General features: G+C 43.5%; 1 protein-coding gene across 3 annotated transcripts; it reads right to left on the reverse strand.

Moving 5' to 3' along the window:
• Window positions 1-645: 645 nt before the first annotated feature.
• Window positions 646-17956, reverse strand: LOC306713992 (NXPE family member 3-like). 3 transcript variants are annotated; one of them, XM_079183871.1, is made up of 8 exons: window positions 9711-9884; window positions 7523-7693; window positions 6296-6426; window positions 5054-5497; window positions 4527-4825; window positions 3240-3310; window positions 1787-1990; window positions 646-1704 (listed from the first exon to the last, which is right to left on the reverse strand). In XM_079183871.1, the coding sequence occupies exons 3-8, from the start codon at window positions 6395-6397 to the stop codon at window positions 1151-1153; spliced, it is 1674 nt and encodes a 557-aa protein (XP_079039997.1). In that variant the 5' UTR covers window positions 6398-6426; window positions 7523-7693; window positions 9711-9884; the 3' UTR covers window positions 646-1150. The 3 variants fall into 3 exon arrangements, with proteins under 3 accessions (XP_079039997.1, XP_079039998.1, XP_079039999.1); XM_079183872.1 differs by lacking the exons at window positions 7523-7693; window positions 9711-9884 and adding an exon at window positions 17827-17956; XM_079183873.1 differs by lacking the exons at window positions 6296-6426; window positions 7523-7693; window positions 9711-9884 and adding an exon at window positions 17827-17926.
• Window positions 17957-23177: the final 5221 nt, after the last annotated feature.

Below are 23177 nucleotides of genomic sequence, written 5' to 3' on the forward strand. Positions count from 1 at the left end.
CAACTTTCTAGACACCACTGTACTGAAACAAAGTAACGCGATCGACATATTGACTCAATTTAATTTATCTTCCTGTGTTGGTGTCTATTTAAGATGTGCACAGTGCTACTGTTACTATTATTTTGCATTTATTTAGAAGTTATCAACAAATTGACCCCCCCTAAAAAGTGCTTGTGTCCACCCGAGGACTGATTTCGACTTAATTAACATTACGTTAGATTCAGGCGGAAAATTTGGTCTCTCGTGATTGGTTAGCAAAAATCAAATCAGATATCAGACTGCAGATGGAAACAGAGTGTGACGAGCTGAAAATTATGTTTATCAGGCAACGATCGTCTCCTGCAATTCTGCGAGACAATCCCAAGACACGGGACATGAAGTTGTATGTGTTGGATAACAAGTATACATTCACATGTTGTATGCTTTAAGTATCTGTGTGTCTACACAAATAAAGCGCTTCTTAACTGCCACAGCCTGCACGGCCTGAAACAGGATGTTCCAGTACGCAGGGCCCCACCCTTGATCACTCTCTTTACAACTCTGTGTGAAATGAACTTTGCAGCGCACACTTCTACAGACTCTTTGTGACTCTGTGTAACTGTGCCTCTTGTTGCAAGAATAATTACTTTTAAATCAAACGCACAATCTTTTATTTCCTTATTTGCATTCTGTGTTTTTATGGAGAAAGATACTTTTCAAATAATAATTCTAAAGCTGGCGGTGTCACAATATTTGTATGGAGAGAATTTCACAATAATACAAAATTACACAATTTCGACTTAACATTACGTTGGATTCAGGCAGATACCTTGGTCTCTCGTGATTGGTTAGCAAAAATCAAATCAGATGTCAGACTGCAGATGGAAACAGAGTGTGACGAATCGAAAATTAGTTTTATCAGGCAACAATCGTCTCCTGCAATTCTGCGAGACAATCCCAAGACACGGGACATGAAGTTGTATGTGATAAATGTGATCATTCAGCAGTTTTTAATACCCAAGTGGGCTTGGAGCCGCTTTCAATCAAGTCCCGTTTATTTTGTGTTCACTCAACATTGCCTGATGTTGAAAAGAAAAAAGTATTTAGTCTAGTTGGAGTATTGCTGAACAAAAAAATGCACCCCCACTCCTCTCCCTCAACAAACAAACATCTAGCTGCCTTTTTGAGGACATATGTAAGACAATAGATTGTTTACCATATTCTTAATAATGGGAGGTGGTGGGTGGAGGTTATGTGGCAGATGGTGGGCAAGGGTCATTTCCCAGGCATCTATCAGATGAACATTCAGTCCTTTGAAGATGGCTCTGAGCACCTTGTTACACTGCAGCGAGGACCAGTCGCTGTTGGTTAGCGAAATAAAAAGGTTTAAACCTTTGGGGTTCCCTGTCCGGATGACGACCAGTGTGCCTGGAGCCCTGTCCAGCAGCCGCACCACCGCCCTGCGGATGCTCTGCAGCCTCCTGATGTAGCTCTCCATGGGGAAAGAGCCGAAGTGAGCCCAGATGCCAAAAACTACGACAGTGTTGGGGCCTCCGATTAAGCCATCTAGCTCATTAGCAATGTAACGAAGCTCGCTAGTTGAGACAACGACAATCCGGATTGGAGGGCCGTGGAAGCGGTACTTCAACAACACGTTGTTGGCAAAGTCCAAGGACATGTAAGGTCCAGCTTGCATCGGGCTGTGCAGGTTAAACTTCTTAAGACCTGAAAGTATGACAGGGGGAACACGTTAAGCAGCAGTGGGAACAAAATCATCTGATGCCAGAAATCCCTGTGGATCAGCTACCTGGTAGAGCTGCGTTGAGGAAATCAAACCACTGCCTGACGGTGGAGTCTCCATACATGTGGACCACCTTGCCTTTCAGACACTGACTGATGGCAGACGCATTGAATTCGCGGACTGTGGTGCCACCTAGTGCTCGCCACACACCCTGGTAGTAATAACCAGAGGGTCCAGATGTCACAGTGCTGCTCTTCACCTTTAGCTGACCTGAGAGGAAGTTAAAGAATAAGGGTGGGGTTATCCCATGAAAAAACAAAACCAAGCTATAAAGAGATTGTATAAACATCTGAAGTACATCTTACTCCTGAGAGACTATAAACACTGCTAACAAGAAGAACAACTCTCGTGAACTTTTAGCCTAGTGCTCCATGCTCCCAGCACTCTTTTGGGCTGAATACGGTTAATCTCTCTTCAGGAGAACGCCAGAAAAAAGTTAAAAAAGAAAATGTTCCTGACCATTACTCTCAGTGGACCTCATGCAACGACATTTTCATATTCTTATCTGAACTTTTGTTTCGTTCGGTGGATTCGTACGATGGAGCCACGTCAGATTCAGCAAACGCTCTTAACTTCAGATGACTGTAAATGACCAGCGTGGCATGATGAATGTCACCTGTGCACAAATGAGCGTACTACGTTCATTATCATTATAAATTAGCACAAGTAACCCCAATAATATCATATAAGGCTGAGCATCCCGCCTCATTATGTCCTAAATAGAAGTCCTTCTTTCAGAGATCCATAAAGAAAATTCTCTAATTTTTAACAGTGTGGTGGAAAAAAACTATTCAATAGTACCGAGTGAGTCCTATGACACTGAAATTAAGAAACATTGAGAAACCAAGTTTGTCTTTAAAGTATTTATTCTCTGCGCAGAGAAGGTTCAATCGTCATACAGAATGCAATGCGGTCTGAAGGAGGAAGAACCCAGAGTGTTGGTTGTGTACGACTTATAAAGGCCTTGAGCACATGATGGGATAGGAGGAGTTCATCACGAGGACATCTGAACAACACTGACCTTTCACTGATTAACCATTGAATGGTTAATCAGTGATTGGTCCACTGACTGCATCCCCATTCAGCCCCTTATCTAAGTTGACAATATCATGTCCTTGATTAAACCCCCCCCCCCCACACACACACACACACACACTATACTACTCAACTTGAGTGGACCCTCACTCACCATGTCTGACATTGATTAACTTTGTTAATACAAAAAGGGCCAAAATACTGAGTAGTCAGACAATAACAACAGACAGATAAGTCATAGTGGAAATTAGCCAACACAAGAGTCAGCAGCAGAATTAAAGGACCTGCTAAAGTCAAGGGATGGGGAACAATAAAGAATGATGTTATTGCCGTGTCACCTGGGGTTCACACTGTCACTGAAATAAAGAAGAAATGGTTCCATATAAAAAACGTCACTCTCTCGAGTTAGTTTTAAATGCTTTACCTTCTTGTTGTGGCAACACGGTGACACTAGCAGGTCCTGAAGCCTTAATGGAGACTTTCAAGTTAACACCCCTAAAGAAAAGCACACATAGTAATTCATTAATTAATTACACTACAACATTAACAACATAAATACAAGAGAGGCGAAACATTTGAAATAATTGAAAGAAATTAAAATTAGAAAAATATAGCCCTAAAAAGAGAAACAACTGCTTGAAAGTTCATTCAACATCACAAAAACTTAACCCCTAAAAATCAATTTTGTGAATTAAAGCAGCACTAATTTATATCATTTTCATATAAGCAATGGGTCCAATAACTGTAATGTGCAAGGTGCCACTCACAGTGATGAACCCAGAGATGATGATTACCTTCTACAGAACATTTTAGTATCATTCACTTCATATTTTTGGTTTTACGGCCGGCAAACTAAACTGTTTTGGTTGAGTCTCACTGTTCTCATCAACATATTTTATTGATGCAGCAGGCAAGCTGCTTCATGCCGGAAAGCTGATTAACCAATTGACCCGTTGGTTAGTTCTGCCAATCCAACGCAGACTGGTCAATTAAAGTGTAGATTTGGCCAACTCTGACTAGAAAGATTAGATATTATGTATTCAGTGAGTGCAGTTAGTGACGGTGTGGGCTCCATGGTAGCTCTGACATTTTGACGGAGTATCAGCGGGGGTCGGGGCTAAGTGAAGGGTCAATTGTGCACTACCAACCAGTAAACAGCAGGCAGGCAATGTTAGCAACTAGCAGGTTGAACAAAGCGCCACATTTAGATTAAGGCAGATATTTCCCTCTGACGTCGGTGAAGACCAAAATACAGCTAAAATGAGAATAAATATTAGACACAACTCCAAATGAATGCTAATGTGTCTCCATGTCAACTGGTATAAAATAGGCCAGTGTTTGCTCACATTTTAGCCATATCTACTTTACAAGGTGATCTTATGTCAATAGCTTGTTGTGCTGCCCCCAAGTGACAAAAAATAATAAGTGTCCATCTTAAAGTTTAGAAAAGACTACATCCAAAATAAAATGACTTTACAATAATTCAATTTAAAATCAAACACAGCAAATACTATCTAATGTTCCAAATGGAAGTCAACAAGTATGATTCAGACTGGTTTGTTTGATTTGCATTACCTTTAAAACATCTTTATATTCAATCTTAACTGCATGTATACAAACGTCTGAAACATTCCACCAAGGGGATACAAAGATAACACTGGATCTGCATATTTAGAAGTCACACAAAATACCAGTCTCTCTGTTCCCTCACCTTTGAAAGAGCTTCTCCTCATTAGCATTGAGGATTTTTGTTTTGGATCCTCCCATGTAGTGGTTGATCCTGGCATCACAGCTCAGCTTCTTTGGCTTGTAGCAGAACCACGGCTCACCTGTACGGAGGTCAGTGTAGTTGCACAGCGGCTGCTTGGTTGGCCTTAGGCAGACATTACAGAGGGTGGTTTCAGAGAGTGAGCCTGAACGGAAGAGGCTCTTGAAGTAAATCCTGTCGGGCTGTTCTCCGTTCAGCCTGTTCAGCACTGAGATGGCTTCACCAGGGTGAACCAGAGTCACCTGATTGGACAGAGAACAAGAGTTTTCACCAAGTCCAATCATGTTCAGTCATATCAGTAATACTACTTGAAGTGCCACACTTATAAAGGTTCACGTCTTCAAATCGTGAACCAGATTAATCTCAGACAATAATCTCTGGAGAATTGTCTATTCACTTAAACCCTCCTCTGAACTAACTAAAGGCTTCACAGACAATTGGTAAAAAAAATGTTTTAAAGATCTCAGTACCTCAACCTGTGCGTCTCCTTCCCAGAGTAAAGAGAATATAGCAGAGTAGCTCCCATTCAGATGATCCACCACTTGCCCAGCCACACCTGCTTCAAGCTTCCGGTTGTGCAGCCGGGCGAGTAGGAAGTCCCCCCCATGCTTCTTGGGACGACCCTGGAAGTCAGAGGTTTGTACCATGACCTCCAGCTGATCCCCTACATGCCACTGTCCCCCTTTCCTCCCTGGGAGAATGGTGAAGTTGCTGTGAGCTGGATGACTGGTCTGCTCCAGGGAAATAGGAGCTGGCAAAAGTGGAGTTTCAGGCCAAGCAGTTGATTCGAGTATGAGACTTTCCTCCAGAGCGTCCTCAGGGGACAGTGACTGGAAGGTGCAGAAGCTGCGATTCATGTTAGTGTGAGTGGAGACTCTCGGCATGATGAAGGTGGATTTTACTTTAGGCAGAAGCTGGCAGAGGGTTAAGAGAGACAGATGGTGTCAAAGATGCAACAAATAATTAACTAAATGCAGCAAAAGTGCAAAGGGGGAAGATTTATGCCTCCCCAAAACTCAGAATGACTTTGGAGAGTTGGTAAGTGATTTAAATGTATGTTTTCCACCCTTCTCAACTTCCGCCATGGCCCTTACTCTGTTGTCAACATTGACCCATGGAATTCAAATGTTCAAGGTTTTCAAGGTCTTTTTAAATGAAATTCATATTTTGGGATATGTTGTGTCTTTGGCCAAGAAGCACTACAGAGGATGTTTCATGCCCAATGGTTTAACAAGACAGTGGAAGACTTTCATAGCTGAAAGACGCATTTTTTTAATGCATATACAATGGATTGAACCACACTAACGGTAGAAAAGGGACTATTAGTCGTTTCACAAACTCCACTGATGAGAGAATTCAAGCCATTAAACCTCAAAGTCCTCCCTTTAGTGCCCAGCTGTTTTGGGGCATCTCATGGCTTTTTATAAACTATATATTTGCGACCCATTTCTTAAGATTTAGGTCTTCAGTAAGAACGAATGGGAAGCCAGTAGGTTATCTAAAGTATAGAATACTGTCAGCTTTATCCTTTAACTGGAAGAGATGCAGGATTGAGAGTGATAACACCATTTAACTGCATTATCTTGCAACATAGACCATTACTGTAGCCAGGCTCCATTGGATTTGAAATTATCCAGAAACAGACAAATATCAAACATTTCAAACAGGGTCCACCCTTCAAACTGATCCCACTAAAACTTAAAAGTTCTCACCTCCAGATTGTCCATGTGTCGTAGCACAAATATTAAGACAAAGACAGCCAGAAAGAGGAGGAGGGTGCCGAACGCCCTTCTTAAACAAGCGATGGCCTTCATGATTGGTGATCAGTCCTCATCTGTGGGTACTGTAATGGTAAATGTCTACTTAGTATATATTTCTACTTAGTATATTGTGTAAATGCCTAAGCACTTGTACTTATGCTCTGAACTCAGTACACCTTCATCCTTTGTGTTAACATACATGCTCAAATGTATCTTGCTGTTGGGTAGGGGTGCAACCAAGGGCGTAGGTTTGGTCTCAGCATTGGTAGGGACACTGCCAGCCCCCCCCCCCCCCCCCCCCCCCCCCGCCATATAAAAATAATTAATTGATATTATTTTGAACAGGCAAACTTTATTAAAATATATTAACATTTGTGTAACTTGGAACTGATTTAAACATAACGGTAATAAAACCTTAGTTTAAATACAAAACAGTATTCTGCACCAAATAAATAATAATAATAAATAAATGAATAAAAACGTTCTGCTAAAATACCAATATACAGTAACAGTATATTCTATATCCAAATTATATATAAAAAACTTTTCTCAGTTGTGCAGCCAAAAAATACAACACAAATTAAAAAATTAAAAATAAATCTATTCTGCACCACTTAGGCTATAAATAAAGTGCTTTCCTCCTTTATGTAATTATTAGTAGTGCTGGGCAACAATTACCATTTGTAATCGCGATTAATTGCATTGTTATGGCAAAGTTCATTAATGAATTCAAAAGTAGTGTATTGCGCACTCTTGTTTTAAAAGTACTGCTATGAACAAAAGTGTCACGATTAGGCTTTGCCTCTGTGTTCTGTGTGTAGCTCCACACCCTCCTCACTCTACCTATCAGTCACTCCCTCAGCCTAGTTCCCTTCACCTGCCTCTGATCATCCCAGTGAGCACTAACCCGGATTTCAACGTTGATATTTGGTTTAAATCGCGTTGAAATCGGGTCTGAACGTCTTAAATTGTAGTATTGCAAATCCCGTTGAAATCTGGTCTAAGCGTGAACGTTCAATCACCGTCTATGAATAGTCGGCGAAAAAACTTTCACTTTTGAACCAATTCTGAACGTCTTTTCAACGGTGGGCGTAGACGTCTTTAAACGTCTTTTAAACGTAAAAATGCTCACTGGGTATTAATCAAGCACTTCCCCCTCATCAGCACAACTCCCCTCACCTGTTCAAACCTCTACATAAACTCCTGCCCCGCAGTCACTCCCTGCCAGATCATTGCTTCATGTCTCCCGCCCGTTTTGCTCGTCCTGGTCCCGGTTTCCCTGTCTGCCTGCCCTGTTTCGGTTCTGCTGGATTTGTCCTCTTGTCTCGTCCGTGGATCCCCTGCTGTGTCCTGTATTGATTTTGTGTAATTAAATATCTGTTGCAAGCTACTCTGCCTGGTCTGCGTCTGAGTCCTCCACCATATGGGGTCAGATCAGTCTCAATAATTGCAAATGCACACAGAAAGACTCGCAAATGCAAACAGAAAGATTCACAAATGCGCACAGAACAATTCGCAAATATATTCGATTTACAAATGCACACAGAAGGATTTACAAATATATTCGATTTACAAATGCACGCAGAACAATTCACAAATACATTCCAATGCACAAATAAATAAATTACGATTTATATAAATGTAAAAAAGAAATCACAAATATATTTCTGCATTTGTAAGTATTTGTTTGTGGATTTGTATGTATTTGTTTGTGGATTTGTATGTATTTATTTGTGGATCGCACTGCATTTATTTGCAAATCGCTTCACATTCATTTACGGATTTTTGAGACTGTCCTGCCGTCGCTGGATTCACAAATGCGTTTTTTTCAACATAGACCTCTCTGTAGCCAATCAGATGTCAGCCTCATTTTCAACCAATCACATGAGCGCAGCTCCCCCCTCCCCTCCCCACGAGACTGTCAGCTGTGTTGAATCAGGAAATACATATTGTAGCCGTCTGCGTTCACCCAGAGCTCTACCATACCTCATATCAGTAGAGACCGGACCAAACTATGTGTGTGTAAACCATATGGTACAAACAATGAGGCCACTAGGCTGCTAGCGTAATGCTGCGGTTCACACCAAACACGATTCGCGCCGCCGTTCTCGCCGGGGGACTATTTGTGTTCATTCGCGTGAATCGGTGAATCGCGCTGGACGCGCCGGTGAGGGAGCGCGGCTTATCGTCGTGATAGCCGTTCAACTGTCCGCCGTCAACTGTGGAAAAAATAACCTCTATTTCTGCTTAGTATGTGTTGTGGAAGTCCCAGATATCACGGGGAACCAAACGCCGTCATGTCTGGTTCATAACATAGTCCGAAGGAGCTCCGTGGATTTCATCGAACTGTATTCACTGTGTCTAGCAAGCCACACGTCGGCTGTTTACCACAGCTGTATGAACACAACATAAACTGATTTGGCTATGATTTAACGGCAATAAACCAACAAAAAGGAACTCCGAAATAACATTTATACACATAGTTTGGTCCGGTCTCTACTGATATGAGGTATCGTAGAGCTCTGGGTGAACACAGACGGCTACAATATGTATTTCCTGATTCAACACAGCTGACAGTCTCGTGGGGAGGGGAGGGGGGAGCTGCGCTCATGTGATTGGTTGAAAATGAGGCTGACATCTGATTGGCTACAGAGAGGTCTATGTTGAAAAAAACGCATTTGTGAATCCAGCGACTGCAGGACAGTCTCAAAAATCCGTAAATGAATGTAAAGCGATTTGCAAATAAATGCAGTGCGATCCACAAATAAATACATACAAATCCACAAACAAATACATACAAATCCACAAACAAATACTTACAAATGCAGAAATATATTTGTGATTTCTTTTTTACATTTATATAAATCATACAAATAAGAAACATTTTGAAATTCATGAAAAAAACATTTACTTACTAAGGCAAAAAAAATAAGAACGCTGTCAGCCCAATCCCAATCTCCACACTCACTGACCGGCGGACTTTGAGGTGCGCTCTCGCAAACTTACAGACTTTGAGGCGCGCTCTCGCAAAATTCGTGAGGGTTTATGGCTGTCACACTGTCAAATCATCGAGTGTTTGAGGGCTCTCTCGCAGACATTTTAATCCCTTTATGAACCCTTTCCGTAAATCAGCATTTCTGTAGACTAAAGTGTACGTCCCAAGTCTCTTAATTTTATCCCCGTTGCATCCCTGTTTCCCTCACTTGCATCCAAGGAACTCACTACAGCCGAATTCACCTACTATTTCTCCCTATACCGCGATATCATCTGCTCCGCCTTCCCCGACCACAGGCCCGAGTTGGACTACTACTTGTCACTGATACTCGACCTAGCCTTCCGATTCGGCGGCAATGGTTTCTACACCTACCACATCCTGTTTGTGTCCGAAGCCGCCGGTCACGTGCAGCAGTTTAACCAGGGAGCGTACTGGGGAACACTCAACCCAGAATTATACTGTATAGTTTTTGCAGCTCACTCCTCTTAATTGCGAGCTCTGCGGCGCACCCTTCCATCCGGCCACCACATGCACCCTCACAGCACCTCTGATTTTCACCTCAGCTTCTCATAAATGAAGCCCCCCCATTTACCCCAGCCTGCCTCCCGCAGTCCCTCCACCATCCATCACCCATAAACCAGACACCAACCAGCCAACCAACTCCAGCCCTGCCCCAAAGGCGTAGACAGAAGAGGTAGACCAGTGTGGTGGAAAACAAAACTATTCAATAGTACCGAGTGAGTCCTATAATACTGAACACTGAAACAAGAAACATTGAGGAAAGAAGTTTGTCTTTAAAGTATTTATTCTCTGGCCAGAGGAGGCTTTCATCGTCATACAGACTGCAACGCAGTCTGCAGAGGAATCAGCAAAGAATCCAGTTTCACAGGGTGTGGAGAACATCAGGTATTTATATTACAATAACACAAAGCAGTTTCAAGTTCCCCATTGACCCCTCCAGTCATCCCTTTCCTCTTCTGATGCCATGTCCACACTACTCCGTTTCCATTTGAAAATGCATATGTTTTGCTAAGTTTACACTGAGTGTCAACACTATGCTGGCATTTTCGATTTTCTATGCTGGCAGCACCGAAAACGGAGGAGTTTGAAAACGCTCCAGAGGACGGATAAGTTTGAAAACTCTGGGTTGCGTTTTCGTGTGGACAGTCGAAAACGGCTACATTTAGAAACGATGAGGCCCACACCCGCGTTCGCTAATTGATTGGTTATTAGCAGTCATGACGTGTCCTTCCCTGATTCACCACACTCCTATCACGTGACCCTTACCCGGAAGCTGACAAACAACATTGATTACCGATCGACTACCAGGTGATGCTGACCTTTTTGTCTTTACTAGCAGCTGTTGTTCAGTTAAAGTCTGCATTATTACGGAGGAAGCAGCGGTTATTGGAGCGATTAGCAAGCGGCGTGACCTGACCAGCAGCGTTATCAGACCTATGGAGCCGCCGTCTGAAGTCACGGTTAGCGGCTTTAGGGAGGGTGATGGACAGAAAACGGAGGACTTTCCACCCACGCGCATGCCCAGTTTACGTGAAGAGTCACGTGATATTCGTTACATGTTACTATTCTTGATAACAGAAATTGCTTTTCATTCCAAATGTTATAGAAAACAAAAATATGTACTTAGAAATAATATAAAGCCATTAAAACACCAAAAAGATATCTCTTTCCAATTTTAGGTCAGTCAGTGAGATTTTGTGGTGATCTGCATATTTCTCCATAGTCGCTAACAGGTATTCTGGATGTATAAGGGGGGTGGGTGGTTATTTAAATTGCTATTTAGGTAGTCAACAAACAAACATAAAGTACCTGACACATAAACTTGGGTAACAATTTTAATTATAATAATTTTCTGGAGGTTTAAATTGCTGGGGTCAAATTGACCCCAAGGATAAAAGATGATAGTAAATTTGAAGGTAACAGGAGGGTTTTAAAGAAATTGTTGTTGCATAATTATTACAGCTGATTATAAATAGATAAATAAGAGAAAAAACTAAAACAAAATACATCAAAACAACCGTGCAACACGCCAACAACGTCGTCCGTCACTCGTGTCAACCATAATAATTTGCACAGATGAAGTAGCATCCTGTTTGAAGAGGACCGGTCTTCTTAAAAGATAATGAGCATCAACACTGAACAGAGTAAAAAAACCTGTGTGAGGTTGAAGAGGGCCAGCCAAGTTTCTTGTTCTGACAAATATTTGGTCCATTTTCTTCATCTCACTATGTATCTGAAGAGGACTTTAAAAGCCATGCGGCTAACTTATTGCATTGGGTGACCTCTCCATGTAAGTGCCAGACCCCAGGAGATCCTGCACTCGTAGTCTGAGGAGATCAAGCCTCCTACAAAGGTTCATGCACATCATGAAGACTTCAGGTGATGACAGTATATCCATGGCATGACAGGGGAAAGTGTCGACAGTGCATCCTTGCATCCAAACTCATTAAATTCAAACTTAAACTGAAAGCCAGGATACCCGTTCACACAAATAATTGAAGCAACTTTCTAGACACCACTGTACTGAAACAAAGTAACGCGATCGACATATTGACTCATTTTAATTTATCTTCCTGTGTTGGTGTGTATTTAAGATGTGCACAGTGCTACTGTTACTATTATTTTGCATTTATTTAGAAGTTATCAACAAATTGACCCCCCCTAAAAAGTGCTTGTGTCCACCCGAGGACTGATTTCGACTTAATTAACATTACGTTAGATTCAGGCGGAAAATTTGGTCTCTCGTGATTGGTTATGTCATGGAAATAAATATATGCAGCCAAGCACACAATCACACACGAATATAAGCATATAAACAGGCATTTATTCTATAATGTGGGAAACACTGAGTAGAAGGTTTGAAATTACATCAGGGCAAATAAGAGCCTCTAAGTTTGAAAGATAGTTTATTAAGTGGCACATAAAGGAGGAAATGACTGACACACACACACACACACACACACAACATACACTGGCTGTCAGCATACAGCCCTTGTGATCAACGTGTGATCAGGGCAAAGGCCAACACACATCACACTAGAAACAGGAACACATTGTCTAGTAATCACAGCAGAACAGTGCCCTTGCCCTGATTGCATCTACGCACTCGACAACATGCACACACACTGACAGATGACAACAATCAATGGACGTGAGCCGGTGTGGGCGGGACAATGCTCAGTGCTCCAACCAGGCCGCTGCTCTAAACCCAGCTCCGCCTGCATCTATGATTTTGACCTATGAGGCTCCACTAAGGAGAACCTTAAATACATCAGCGCACTCTGTTACAAGCGCCTTTTTACGAATGTCTCAACTCTATGTTGGGTGTTGGTTGTTAGGTCCGTGCACGTATAACTGCCGGAATATAATACTCCGTTTAAGCTTGAAATAAAGCATTTGATTAACTAAACTACAAATTGACTTTCTCCGTTGTCTCTACGAAGTTTTTTTTTCACAACAAATTTGGTGGAGAATGCGGGCAAATTATAACTAAAAGATCCGAAACAAGGAAAGGTTTCTTAACTTTATTTCCTTGTTTTGCCGACGACGGAGGAATTACCTGAGAGTCCGGCGGACGAAGCAGAGTGATTCTACTCACCTCGGGAAACTGATCAAGTGCACTGAAAACAAAAGGTAAGCAGAAACCTATTTCAATAAATTCTGCATATTGTCGATAGATAAAACTAAATTGTGATCAGGAGTACTGAGTGTGAGTATGAATAACTTAGTCTAAATTGTTACGAATTGATAAATGACTTGAATTGAAATAAGTTTGAATAATTAACGGAGTATTGTATTTCAATAAATAAATTGCCATAGTATGTACACATGAGTGAATGGGTCTAACAGAATTGACGAATTGTTGCAAACGAAGTTTTAAAGGGTTGTTATGATCGCCGAATCATATTTAAATAGGTTTTAGAGGGTTGTTATGATCGCCGAATCATATTTAAATACGTGAAGTGAGAGATTGTTATTGTTGCAAGCAGTTGGGATAGGGTTGTTATGATCGCCGAATCATATTTAAATACGTGAAGTGAGAGATTGTTATTGTTGCAAGCAGTTGGGATAGGGTTGTTATGATCGCCGAATCATATTTAAATACGTGAAGTGAGAGATTGTTCACGACCTGTTGAGTCGTTCAAGAAATAATTTAGGAGTAACTCTTTCACAACAATTCCTCAAGGGACCAAATTGATTGATTGACAATAACGTAAAAACGATCCATAGGTTGTTATTGTGGAATTTATAATTTAGGCAGTGTTTGTTGTAGAATAGAAAGATAAATTTACAATAACGTAAAAACGATCCGCATAGGTTGTAATTGTAGAATTTATAATTTAGGAATAAATAATTTAGGAGTAACTCTTTCACAACAATTCCTCAAGGGACCAAATTGATTGATTGACAATAACGTAAAAACGATCCATAGGTTGTAATTGTGGAATTTATAATTTAGGCAGTGTTTGTTGTAGAATAGAAAGATAAATTTACAATAACGTAAAAACGATCCGCATAGGTTGTAATTGTAGAATTTATAATTTAGGAATAAATAATTTAGGAGTAACTCTTTCACAACAATTCCTCAAGGGACCAAATTGATTGATTGACAATAACGTAAAAACGATCCATAGGTTGTTATTGTGGAATTTATAATTTAGGCAGTGTTTGTTGTAGAATAGAAAGATAAATTTACAATAACGTAAAAACGATCCGCATAGGTTGTAATTGTAGAATTTATAATTTAGGAATAAATAATTTAGGAGTAACTCTTTCACAACAATTCCTCAAGGGACCAAATTGATTGATTGACAATAACGTAAAAACGATCCATAGGTTGTTATTGTGGAATTTATAATTTAGGCAGTGTTTGTTGTAGAATAGAAAGATAAATTTACAATAACGTAAAAACGATCCGCATAGGTTGTAATTGTAGAATTTATAATTTAAAAAGGTACGCAAGACAGACTTGGGAAAAAGACTTTGCCAAATTTGAGCTCCACCTCTTAGACATCGAACAAGCATCAGACACAAGCCTTGCACCCATCACTCCACATGTCATAACCACAAGAATAATAAAATTAGAAAATAGGTCAAAGTTTAGCTGATATACGACATTTATCGCAGTGCTAGAAATTTTGATTTTGTTCGCAGTAGGAATAGTGTGTACTAAAGCAAGTTGTTGGAAGAAAAATGAAAGATAAAGCGAGTTGTACAGAAGAGCTGAGGGACAGAGTAAAGGATCAAGAAAAGAGACATAAGAAGGGAGATGGGGAAGTAGTCAGAAGATTGTTAGAAAGATGGGGAGGAAAAGGCTGGATACACCGTGAACGTGCATCAACAAATGAGGAACTGAAACAGATAGTCCGCGATGTACGCCGGAAGCAACAGGAAGCTATAGAGGCTGAAGAAGAGGAAGCCAACACTGTGAAGGGCCCCTTCAAGAAACGTCCTGCGAAGGCAGCGAAAGAAGAAAGAGAGGAAGAAACGAGACTGGCTGACATCATTCTCACTGTTATGCGCTATGACACCGGAAAGCAGAAACAGGAAACAGAAAAAACAACAGGCATATACCCTGCACTGCCACAAGATGGAGACACAGTACCAACAGCACCACCACTATACTCCCCATTCAACCCGTTCACAGCACCTCCTGCACCTGCACCAGCAACGATGGCTCCTATAAGAGAAGTGAAAGGAGGATATCTGGACATCGACTACAGTGCACCGGAACAACAGGTGATACGGCATGCACAGCAACTGCACCAACTAAAACAGAGAATCACCGCATTGGAAGAGGAGGGTTTGGCCCACAGCCACACCCACCAACACCTGGACCCGCCCAACAGTCATGGCCTGCTCCTAGCAACCAGGCTTATGCCCAAGACTGGTATGGGGACCAACAGGACCCATCCCAGTACTGACACTCCCCTCCATCGCAAACAGGAACTGCACATTTTGACATCACCAGTGAGCCCCTGCTAACCTTCACTATCAACAGTGTCGCACACGTCATGTTAGCAGACTCAGGTGCAACGTATTCCTGTATAACCACAAGTCAGATGCAATCAGGCAAGACCCTAGCGGTGGTGGGAGTCACGGGTCGCCCTGTCCTACAGAACATGTCTGTTCCACTCGAAGTGTCCTACCAAAACCAGAAGCTACAACATTCTTTCCTGCTTGCCCCCACCTGCCCTGTTAACCTCCTAGGCCGTGACCTGATGTGCAGGTTCGGCCTCACAATTTATATGGACAATGATGGAGTCCATGTGTCAACACGGACTCCCACACCCACTGCTGCTAATCCTGTCCGACTGCTGTCACTGCGACCAGCGCCCCTGATGCAAGATGAGGAGGTCTATTGGCTAAGACTCATACAGTCGGGCCCTCAGACACCAGCCATACAGTATGCTTTCAACATACTCAAGCCACGCATCTTTGCCATTCATCCCTACAAGATGCCACTGGACCATGTCCACTGCACCATGAATGTCGCCCCAGACCCTGATGACCCATACACGGACGATTGGGACGTGAACATGTCACACCTCCGCCCCTCAATAATCTGTAAAGGCATCTATTGTGGAAAAGAGGGGGTAGCAGCGAAGGTGCTGCTCGACCCCTGGCTTGCTCGTTGGTATAATCTGGCACCCAACTCCGTCCCACATGTCACTCTGGCGGTCGGATTTGGTCAAGAGGCTAGAGGACTGGGACCGATGGTCAAGAGAGCAGCCTCCCTCACATGGGAGCCAACGTCCCAGCCTGATCTACTCAAAGCAAAGGAAGAAGACATGTGGTGCTTCACTGCACCTCACACAACAGAGACTACACTACCTGAACATCTTCCCTTGCCCAGGCACCACGGCCTGCCATGCACTGACCATCCTGGTGCTGCAGCCTGCCTCAGCACTGTCAATCCGGCCATCTGGACCTCATCTGCCTATGATGTTGGCCAGCTGGACACCAGTCCTATCTCTGTCAGCCTCCATGACCCAACAGCTCCTCCCCTGTACAGGCGACAATACCACCTGACTGAGGCACAGCTGGAAGGAATTGCTCCCACAGTAGCTGGTCTACTAGAAGCAGGGGTCATTTACAAGTGTAAATCGAACTGGAACACCCCCATACTACCAGTACCGAAAGCTGGAGGTAAAGGCTGGCGAATGGTCCAAGACTTTCGCCCACTGAACGACATCACAGTGCCGGATGTACATCCGGTACCTGACCCCCACCTGGCACTCACGAGCCTTAGTCCGGCCATGACTTACTTCACTGTCCTTGACCTTGCAAATGCGTTCTTCAGTATCCCACTAAACGTAGCATCACAGCCACTGTTTGCCTTCACCTTCAATGGTCAACAGTACACCTACAGCAGGCTACCACAGGGATACAGGGACTCTCCAGGCATCTTCAACAGAGCCCTGAAAACTCATCTCCTGGAAATGACATGGCCACCTGGCGTCGTTCTCATCCAATATGTTGATGATTTGCTTCTCGCCGCCGAAACGGCTGCCCTCTGTTTGACTGCCACCGAGCGGCTCCTGGCCCTGCTACACCTGAAAGGTTACAAAATTAAGAAGGAGAAAGTACAGGCGTGCAGAAGAGAAGTTGTTTTCCTAGGCAGACTAGTCTCTGCCTCCGGTCTTGGGGTCTCACCGGCACACAGGGAATCCATCCTACACCATGCCAAACCCCTCACAGTCTCTGACATGCTGTCATTTCTGGGCCTGACTGGGTACAGCCGTTCTCACATCCCAGACTACTCCAACAGAACTCAACCTCTACGCGCAATCATAAGTGAGGTAGGCGCTCGCAACCTCACTGCCGCGTTGCCACGGACAACAGAGGCTGAACAGGCGTTCACAGACATGAAGCAAGTACTCTCCCAAGCAGCAGCACTAATGTCTCCTGACTACACGCTGCCGTTCCACCTGGATGTTTCTGAACAACACTCGCTTCTCAACGCAGTGTTGTATCAGAAAAAAGGGGGAGAGAGGAATGTGCTGCTATACCACTCATCAAAACTTGATTCTGTTGAAACAGGCCAAACAACATGCGCCAGGTACATTGCAGCAGTGGCAAAAGCCATACAAAAGACAGCACATGTTGTAATGTGCCACCCGCTCGAGATTCATACAGAACACGGTGTCGCAGCATTCCTGACGAGCAAAGAATTCACCTTCAGCATGGCCAGAAAAACAAAAATGCAACGTGTCTGCACCCAACCACACATCACCTTTGTCTTAACAGACAGAAATATGGCAGGAAATTTTGGCAAAGGAACACCACATTCATGTGAAGAACTGGCAGTCAAAGAAAGCAAGCTCCGACCAGATCTGGAAAACATGCCCAACATGACAGCAGAAATGTGGCTCTACACCGATGGATGTTGCTACAAGGGAGATGATGGAAAAAATCAAGCGTCATTCGCAGTAGTACAGCAGTTCCCAGACGGGACACATCTCACCTTGACGTCAGCAGTAATCCCCCAGCCAGCATCAGCACAAATGGCTGAGGTAAAAGGACTGACAGAAGCACTCAAGCTATCAGCGGGAAAAAGGGTGAACATATTCACTGACTCTGCCTATGCGCACGGAGCACTACACATAGACGCACCTATGTGGCAGAGAAGAGGTTTCACAACGTCAAACAACACGCCCATCAAACATCAGGCAGCAAGAACTCTATTTATCCAAGAACTCGTTGAAGCAGTGCAGCTACCACAGGCAGTAGCAGTAATGAAATGCAAAGGACATGAAAAAACAGCAACCAGAATAAGTGCAGGTAATGACGCTGCAGATCGAGCAGCAAAACAAGCAGGAGGCTACGCACCAAGACAAATGGTGCTCCAAATGGAACCACAATCTGAAACTCTCGACACCAAACACCTGAAAGAACTACAAAACGCAGCAGGACCATATGAATGGTCAGTCTGGACAAGAAAGGGGGCGACGAAAGATAAAGAAGGCATCTGGCGATCCCACGACGGAAGAGTGGTGGCAACAGCCAAACTATGCCAAACATTGCTCCCAGAAGCACATGGAATGACACACGAAGGACAGAAACAGACATTGATCAATATATCGACGCTTTGGTGGCATCCACACCTGGACAGCATGGTAAGACTATACTGTGAAGAATGCACCATCTGCGGAAGCCACAACTCCCGAAAGCCATATAAAACTCCAATGGGATCCTACCCTGTTCCCTCAGCCTGTTTCCAAGACATTAGCATAGACTATACAGACATGGGAGCAGATAATGTAGTACAGGGAAAGAGATACTTATTGGTAATGGTAGACAGATTCTCGAAGTGGGTGGAAGCAATTCCCACCAGACAGGAAGATGGAAAGTCAGTGATAAAATGGTTAAGAACAAAACTCATACCTAGGTATGGAGTCCCTAGACACATCAGATCCGACAACGGAACACATTTCAACAATAAAATGTTGCAAGAGGTGGAGGCCAGCTTAGGTATAACTCACAAGTTCGGGTCAGTTTATCATCCACAGTCCCGGGGGCTGGTGGAAAGAGCAAATCAGACGATAAAGGCTAAGATAGCCAAGGTATGCGCCGGAACAAAGATGATATGGGTAGAAGCCCTCCCTCTGGTACTCATGGCAATGAGGACCACTAAGGGGGTGGGACGCATCTATCCCCGCACGAACTCTTGACCGGTAGGAAAATAACAGGACCACCCAGGGATGGAGGTCATATGCCATCCCTGGATGTCACTCAGATAGAGAAGTCTGAGTATATGCGTGAATTAACATTGTTGGTCTCAGCCCTCTCTACGCAGGTGGCGAAAGCACACGAGCAGCAACCAGCGGAGGAGAAGGAGCAGACCCTAAAAGTAGGGGACTGGGTCAGGGTCAAGGTTCACAAACGCAAGTGGACTGACCCCAGGTGGACTGGACCGTACGAAGTGAGGGAGGTTACCTCACACTCGGTCCAGGTCAGAGGCAAATCAGGTGCGCCCTGGCACCACCTGACACACTGTGCCCCAGCATCTCCGCCGACACGCTCACTGAAAGAAGTGAGAACTGATTTGAAAGATTCTAATTCTAAGATTCTAATTTAACGATTCTGAAATTCAAAATTCAAAACGATTCTGAAATTTAAAAAATTCACACCTAGCAGGTGTGAAAAGGGGGATTTGTCATGGAAATAAATATATGCAGCCAAGCACACAATCACACACGAATATAAGCATATAAACAGGCATTTATTCTATAATGTGGGAAACACTGAGTAGAAGGTTTGAAATTACATCAGGGCAAATAAGAGCCTCTAAGTTTGAAAGATAGTTTATTAAGTGGCACATAAAGGAGGAAATGACTGACACACACACACACACACACACACAACATACACTGGCTGTCAGCATACAGCCCTTGTGATCAACGTGTGATCAGGGCAAAGGCCAACACACATCACACTAGAAACAGGAACACATTGTCTAGTAATCACAGCAGAACAGTGCCCTTGCCCTGATTGCATCTACGCACTCGACAACATGCACACACACTGACAGATGACAACAATCAATGGACGTGAGCCGGTGTGGGCGGGACAATGCTCAGTGCTCCAACCAGGCCGCTGCTCTAAACCCAGCTCCGCCTGCATCTATGATTTTGACCTATGAGGCTCCACTAAGGAGAACCTTAAATACATCAGCGCACTCTGTTACAAGCGCCTTTTTACGAATGTCTCAACTCTATGTTGGGTGTTGGTTGTTAGGTCCGTGCACGTATAACTGCCGGAATATAATACTCCGTTTAAGCTTGAAATAAAGCATTTGATTAACTAAACTACAAATTGACTTTCTCCGTTGTCTCTACGAAGTTTTTTTTTCACAACAGTTATCAAATCAGATGTCAGACTGCAGATGGAAACAGTGTGACGAGCTGAAAATTATGTTTATCAGGCAACGATCGTCTCCTGCAATTCTGCGAGACAATCCCAAGACACGGGTCATGAAGTTGTATGTGTTGGATAACAAGTATACATTCACATGTTGTATGCTTTAAGTATCTGTGTGTCTACACAAATAAAGCGCTTCTTAACTGCCACAGCCTGCACGGCCTGAAACAGGATGTTCCAGTACGCAGGGCCCCACCCTTGATCACTCTCTTTACAACTCTGTGTGAAATGAACTTTGCAGCGCACACTTCTACAGACTCTTTGTGACTGTGTAACTGTGCCTCTTGTTGCAAGAATAATTACTTTTAAATCAAACGCACAATCTTTTATTTCCTTATTTGCATTCTGTGTTTTTATGGAGAAAGATACTTTTCAAATAATAATTCTAAAGCTGGCGGTGTCACAATATTTGTATGGAGAGAATTTCACAATAATACAAAATTACACAATTTCGACTTAACATTACGTTGGATTCAGGCAGATACCTTGGTCTCTCGTGATTGGTTAGCAAAAATCAAATCAGATATCAGACTGCAGATGGAAACAGTGTGACGAATCGAAAATTAGTTTTATCAGGAAACAATCGTCTCCTGTTATTCTGCGAGACAATCCCAAGACACGGGACATGAAGTTGTATGTGTTAAATGTGATCATTCAGCAGTTTTTAATACCCAAGTGGGCTTGGAGCCGCTTTCAATCAAGTCCCGTTTATTTTGTGTTCACTCAACATTGCCTGATGTTGAAAAGAAAAAAGTATTTAGTCTAGTTGGAGTATTGCTGAACAAAAAAATGCACCCCCACTCCTCTCCCTCAACAAACAAACATCTAGCTGCCTTTTTGAGGACACATGTAAGACAATAGATTGTTTACCATATTCTTAATAATGGGAGGTGGTGGGTGGAGGTTATGTGGCAGATGGTGGGCAAGGGTCATTTCCCAGGCATCTATCAGATGAACATTCAGTCCTTTGAAGATGGCTCTGAGCACCTTGTTACACTGCAGCGAGGACCAGTCGCTGTTGGTTAGCGACACAAAAGGGTTTAAATCTTTGGGGTTCCCTGTCCGGATGACGACCAGTGTGCCTGGAGCCCTGTCCAGCAGCCGCACCACCGCCCTGTGGATGCTCTGCAGCCTCCTGATGTAGATCTCAATGGGGAAAGAGCCGAAGTGAGCCCAGATGCCAAAAACTACGACAGTGTTGGGGCCTCCGATTAAGCCATCTAGCTCATTAGCAATGTAACGAAGCTCGCTAGTTGAGACAACGACAATCCGGATTGGAGGGCCGTGGAAGCGGTACGTCAACAACACGTTGTTGGCATAGTCCAAGGACATGTAAGGTCCAGCTTTCTTCGGGCTGTGCAGGTCAAACTTCTTAAGACCTGAAAGTATGACAGGGGGAACACGTTAAGCAGCAGTGGGAACACAATCATCTGTTGCCAGAAATCCCTGTGGATCAGCTACAAAAAGGAACTCCGAAATAACATTTATACACATAGTTTGGTCCGGTCTCTACTGATATGAGGTATCGTAGAGCTCTGGGTGAACACAGACGGCTACAATATGTATTTCCTGATTCAACACAGCTCCCCCCTCCCCTCCCCTCCCCTCGTGGGGAGGGGAGGGGGGAGCTGCGCTCATGTGATTGGTTGAAAATGAGGCTGACATCTGATTGGCTACAGAGAGGTCTATGTTGAAAAAAACGCATTTGTGAATCCAGCGACTGCAGGACAGTCTCAAAAATCCGTAAATGAATGTAAAGCGATTTGCAAATAAATGCAGTGCGATCCACAAATAAATACATACAAATCCACAAACAAATACATACAAATCCACAAACAAATACTTACAAATGCAGAAATATATTTGTGATTTCTTTTTTACATTTATATAAATCATACAAATAAGAAACATTTTGAAATTCATGAAAAAAACATTTACTTACTAAGGCAAAAAAAATAAGAACGCTGTCAGCCCAATCCCAATCTCCACACTCACTGACCGGCGGACTTTGAGGTGCGCTCTCGCAAACTTACAGACTTTGAGGCGCGCTCTCGCAAAATTCGTGAGGGTTTATGGCTGTCACACTGTCAAATCATCGAGTGTTTGAGGGCTCTCTCGCAGACATTTTAATCCCTTTATGAACCCTTTCCGTAAATCAGCATTTCTGTAGACTAAAGTGTACGTCCCAAGTCTCTTAATTTTATCCCCGTTGCATCCCTGTTTCCCTCACTTGCATCCAAGGAACTCACTACAGCCGAATTCACCTACTATTTCTCCCTATACCGCGATATCATCTGCTCCGCCTTCCCCGACCACAGGCCCGAGTTGGACTACTACTTGTCACTGATACTCGACCTAGCCTTCCGATTCGGCGGCAATGGTTTCTACACCTACCACATCCTGTTTGTGTCCGAAGCCGCCGGTCACGTGCAGCAGTTTAACCAGGGAGCGTACTGGGGAACACTCAACCCAGAATTATACTGTATAGTTTTTGCAGCTCACTCCTCTTAATTGCGAGCTCTGCGGCGCACCCTTCCATCCGGCCACCACATGCACCCTCACAGCACCTCTGATTTTCACCTCAGCTTCTCATAAATGAAGCCCCCCCATTTACCCCAGCCTGCCTCCCGCAGTCCCTCCACCATCCATCACCCATAAACCAGACACCAACCAGCCAACCAACTCCAGCCCTGCCCCAAAGGCGTAGACAGAAGAGGTAGACCAGTGTGGTGGAAAACAAAACTATTCAATAGTACCGAGTGAGTCCTATAATACTGAACACTGAAACAAGAAACATTGAGGAAAGAAGTTTGTCTTTAAAGTATTTATTCTCTGGCCAGAGGAGGCTTTCATCGTCATACAGACTGCAACGCAGTCTGCAGAGGAATCAGCAAA

Source organism: Pholis gunnellus, assembly GCF_910591455.1.
Source record: "Pholis gunnellus genome assembly, chromosome: 22".
Classification (NCBI taxonomy): domain Eukaryota; kingdom Metazoa; phylum Chordata; class Actinopteri; order Perciformes; family Pholidae; genus Pholis; species Pholis gunnellus.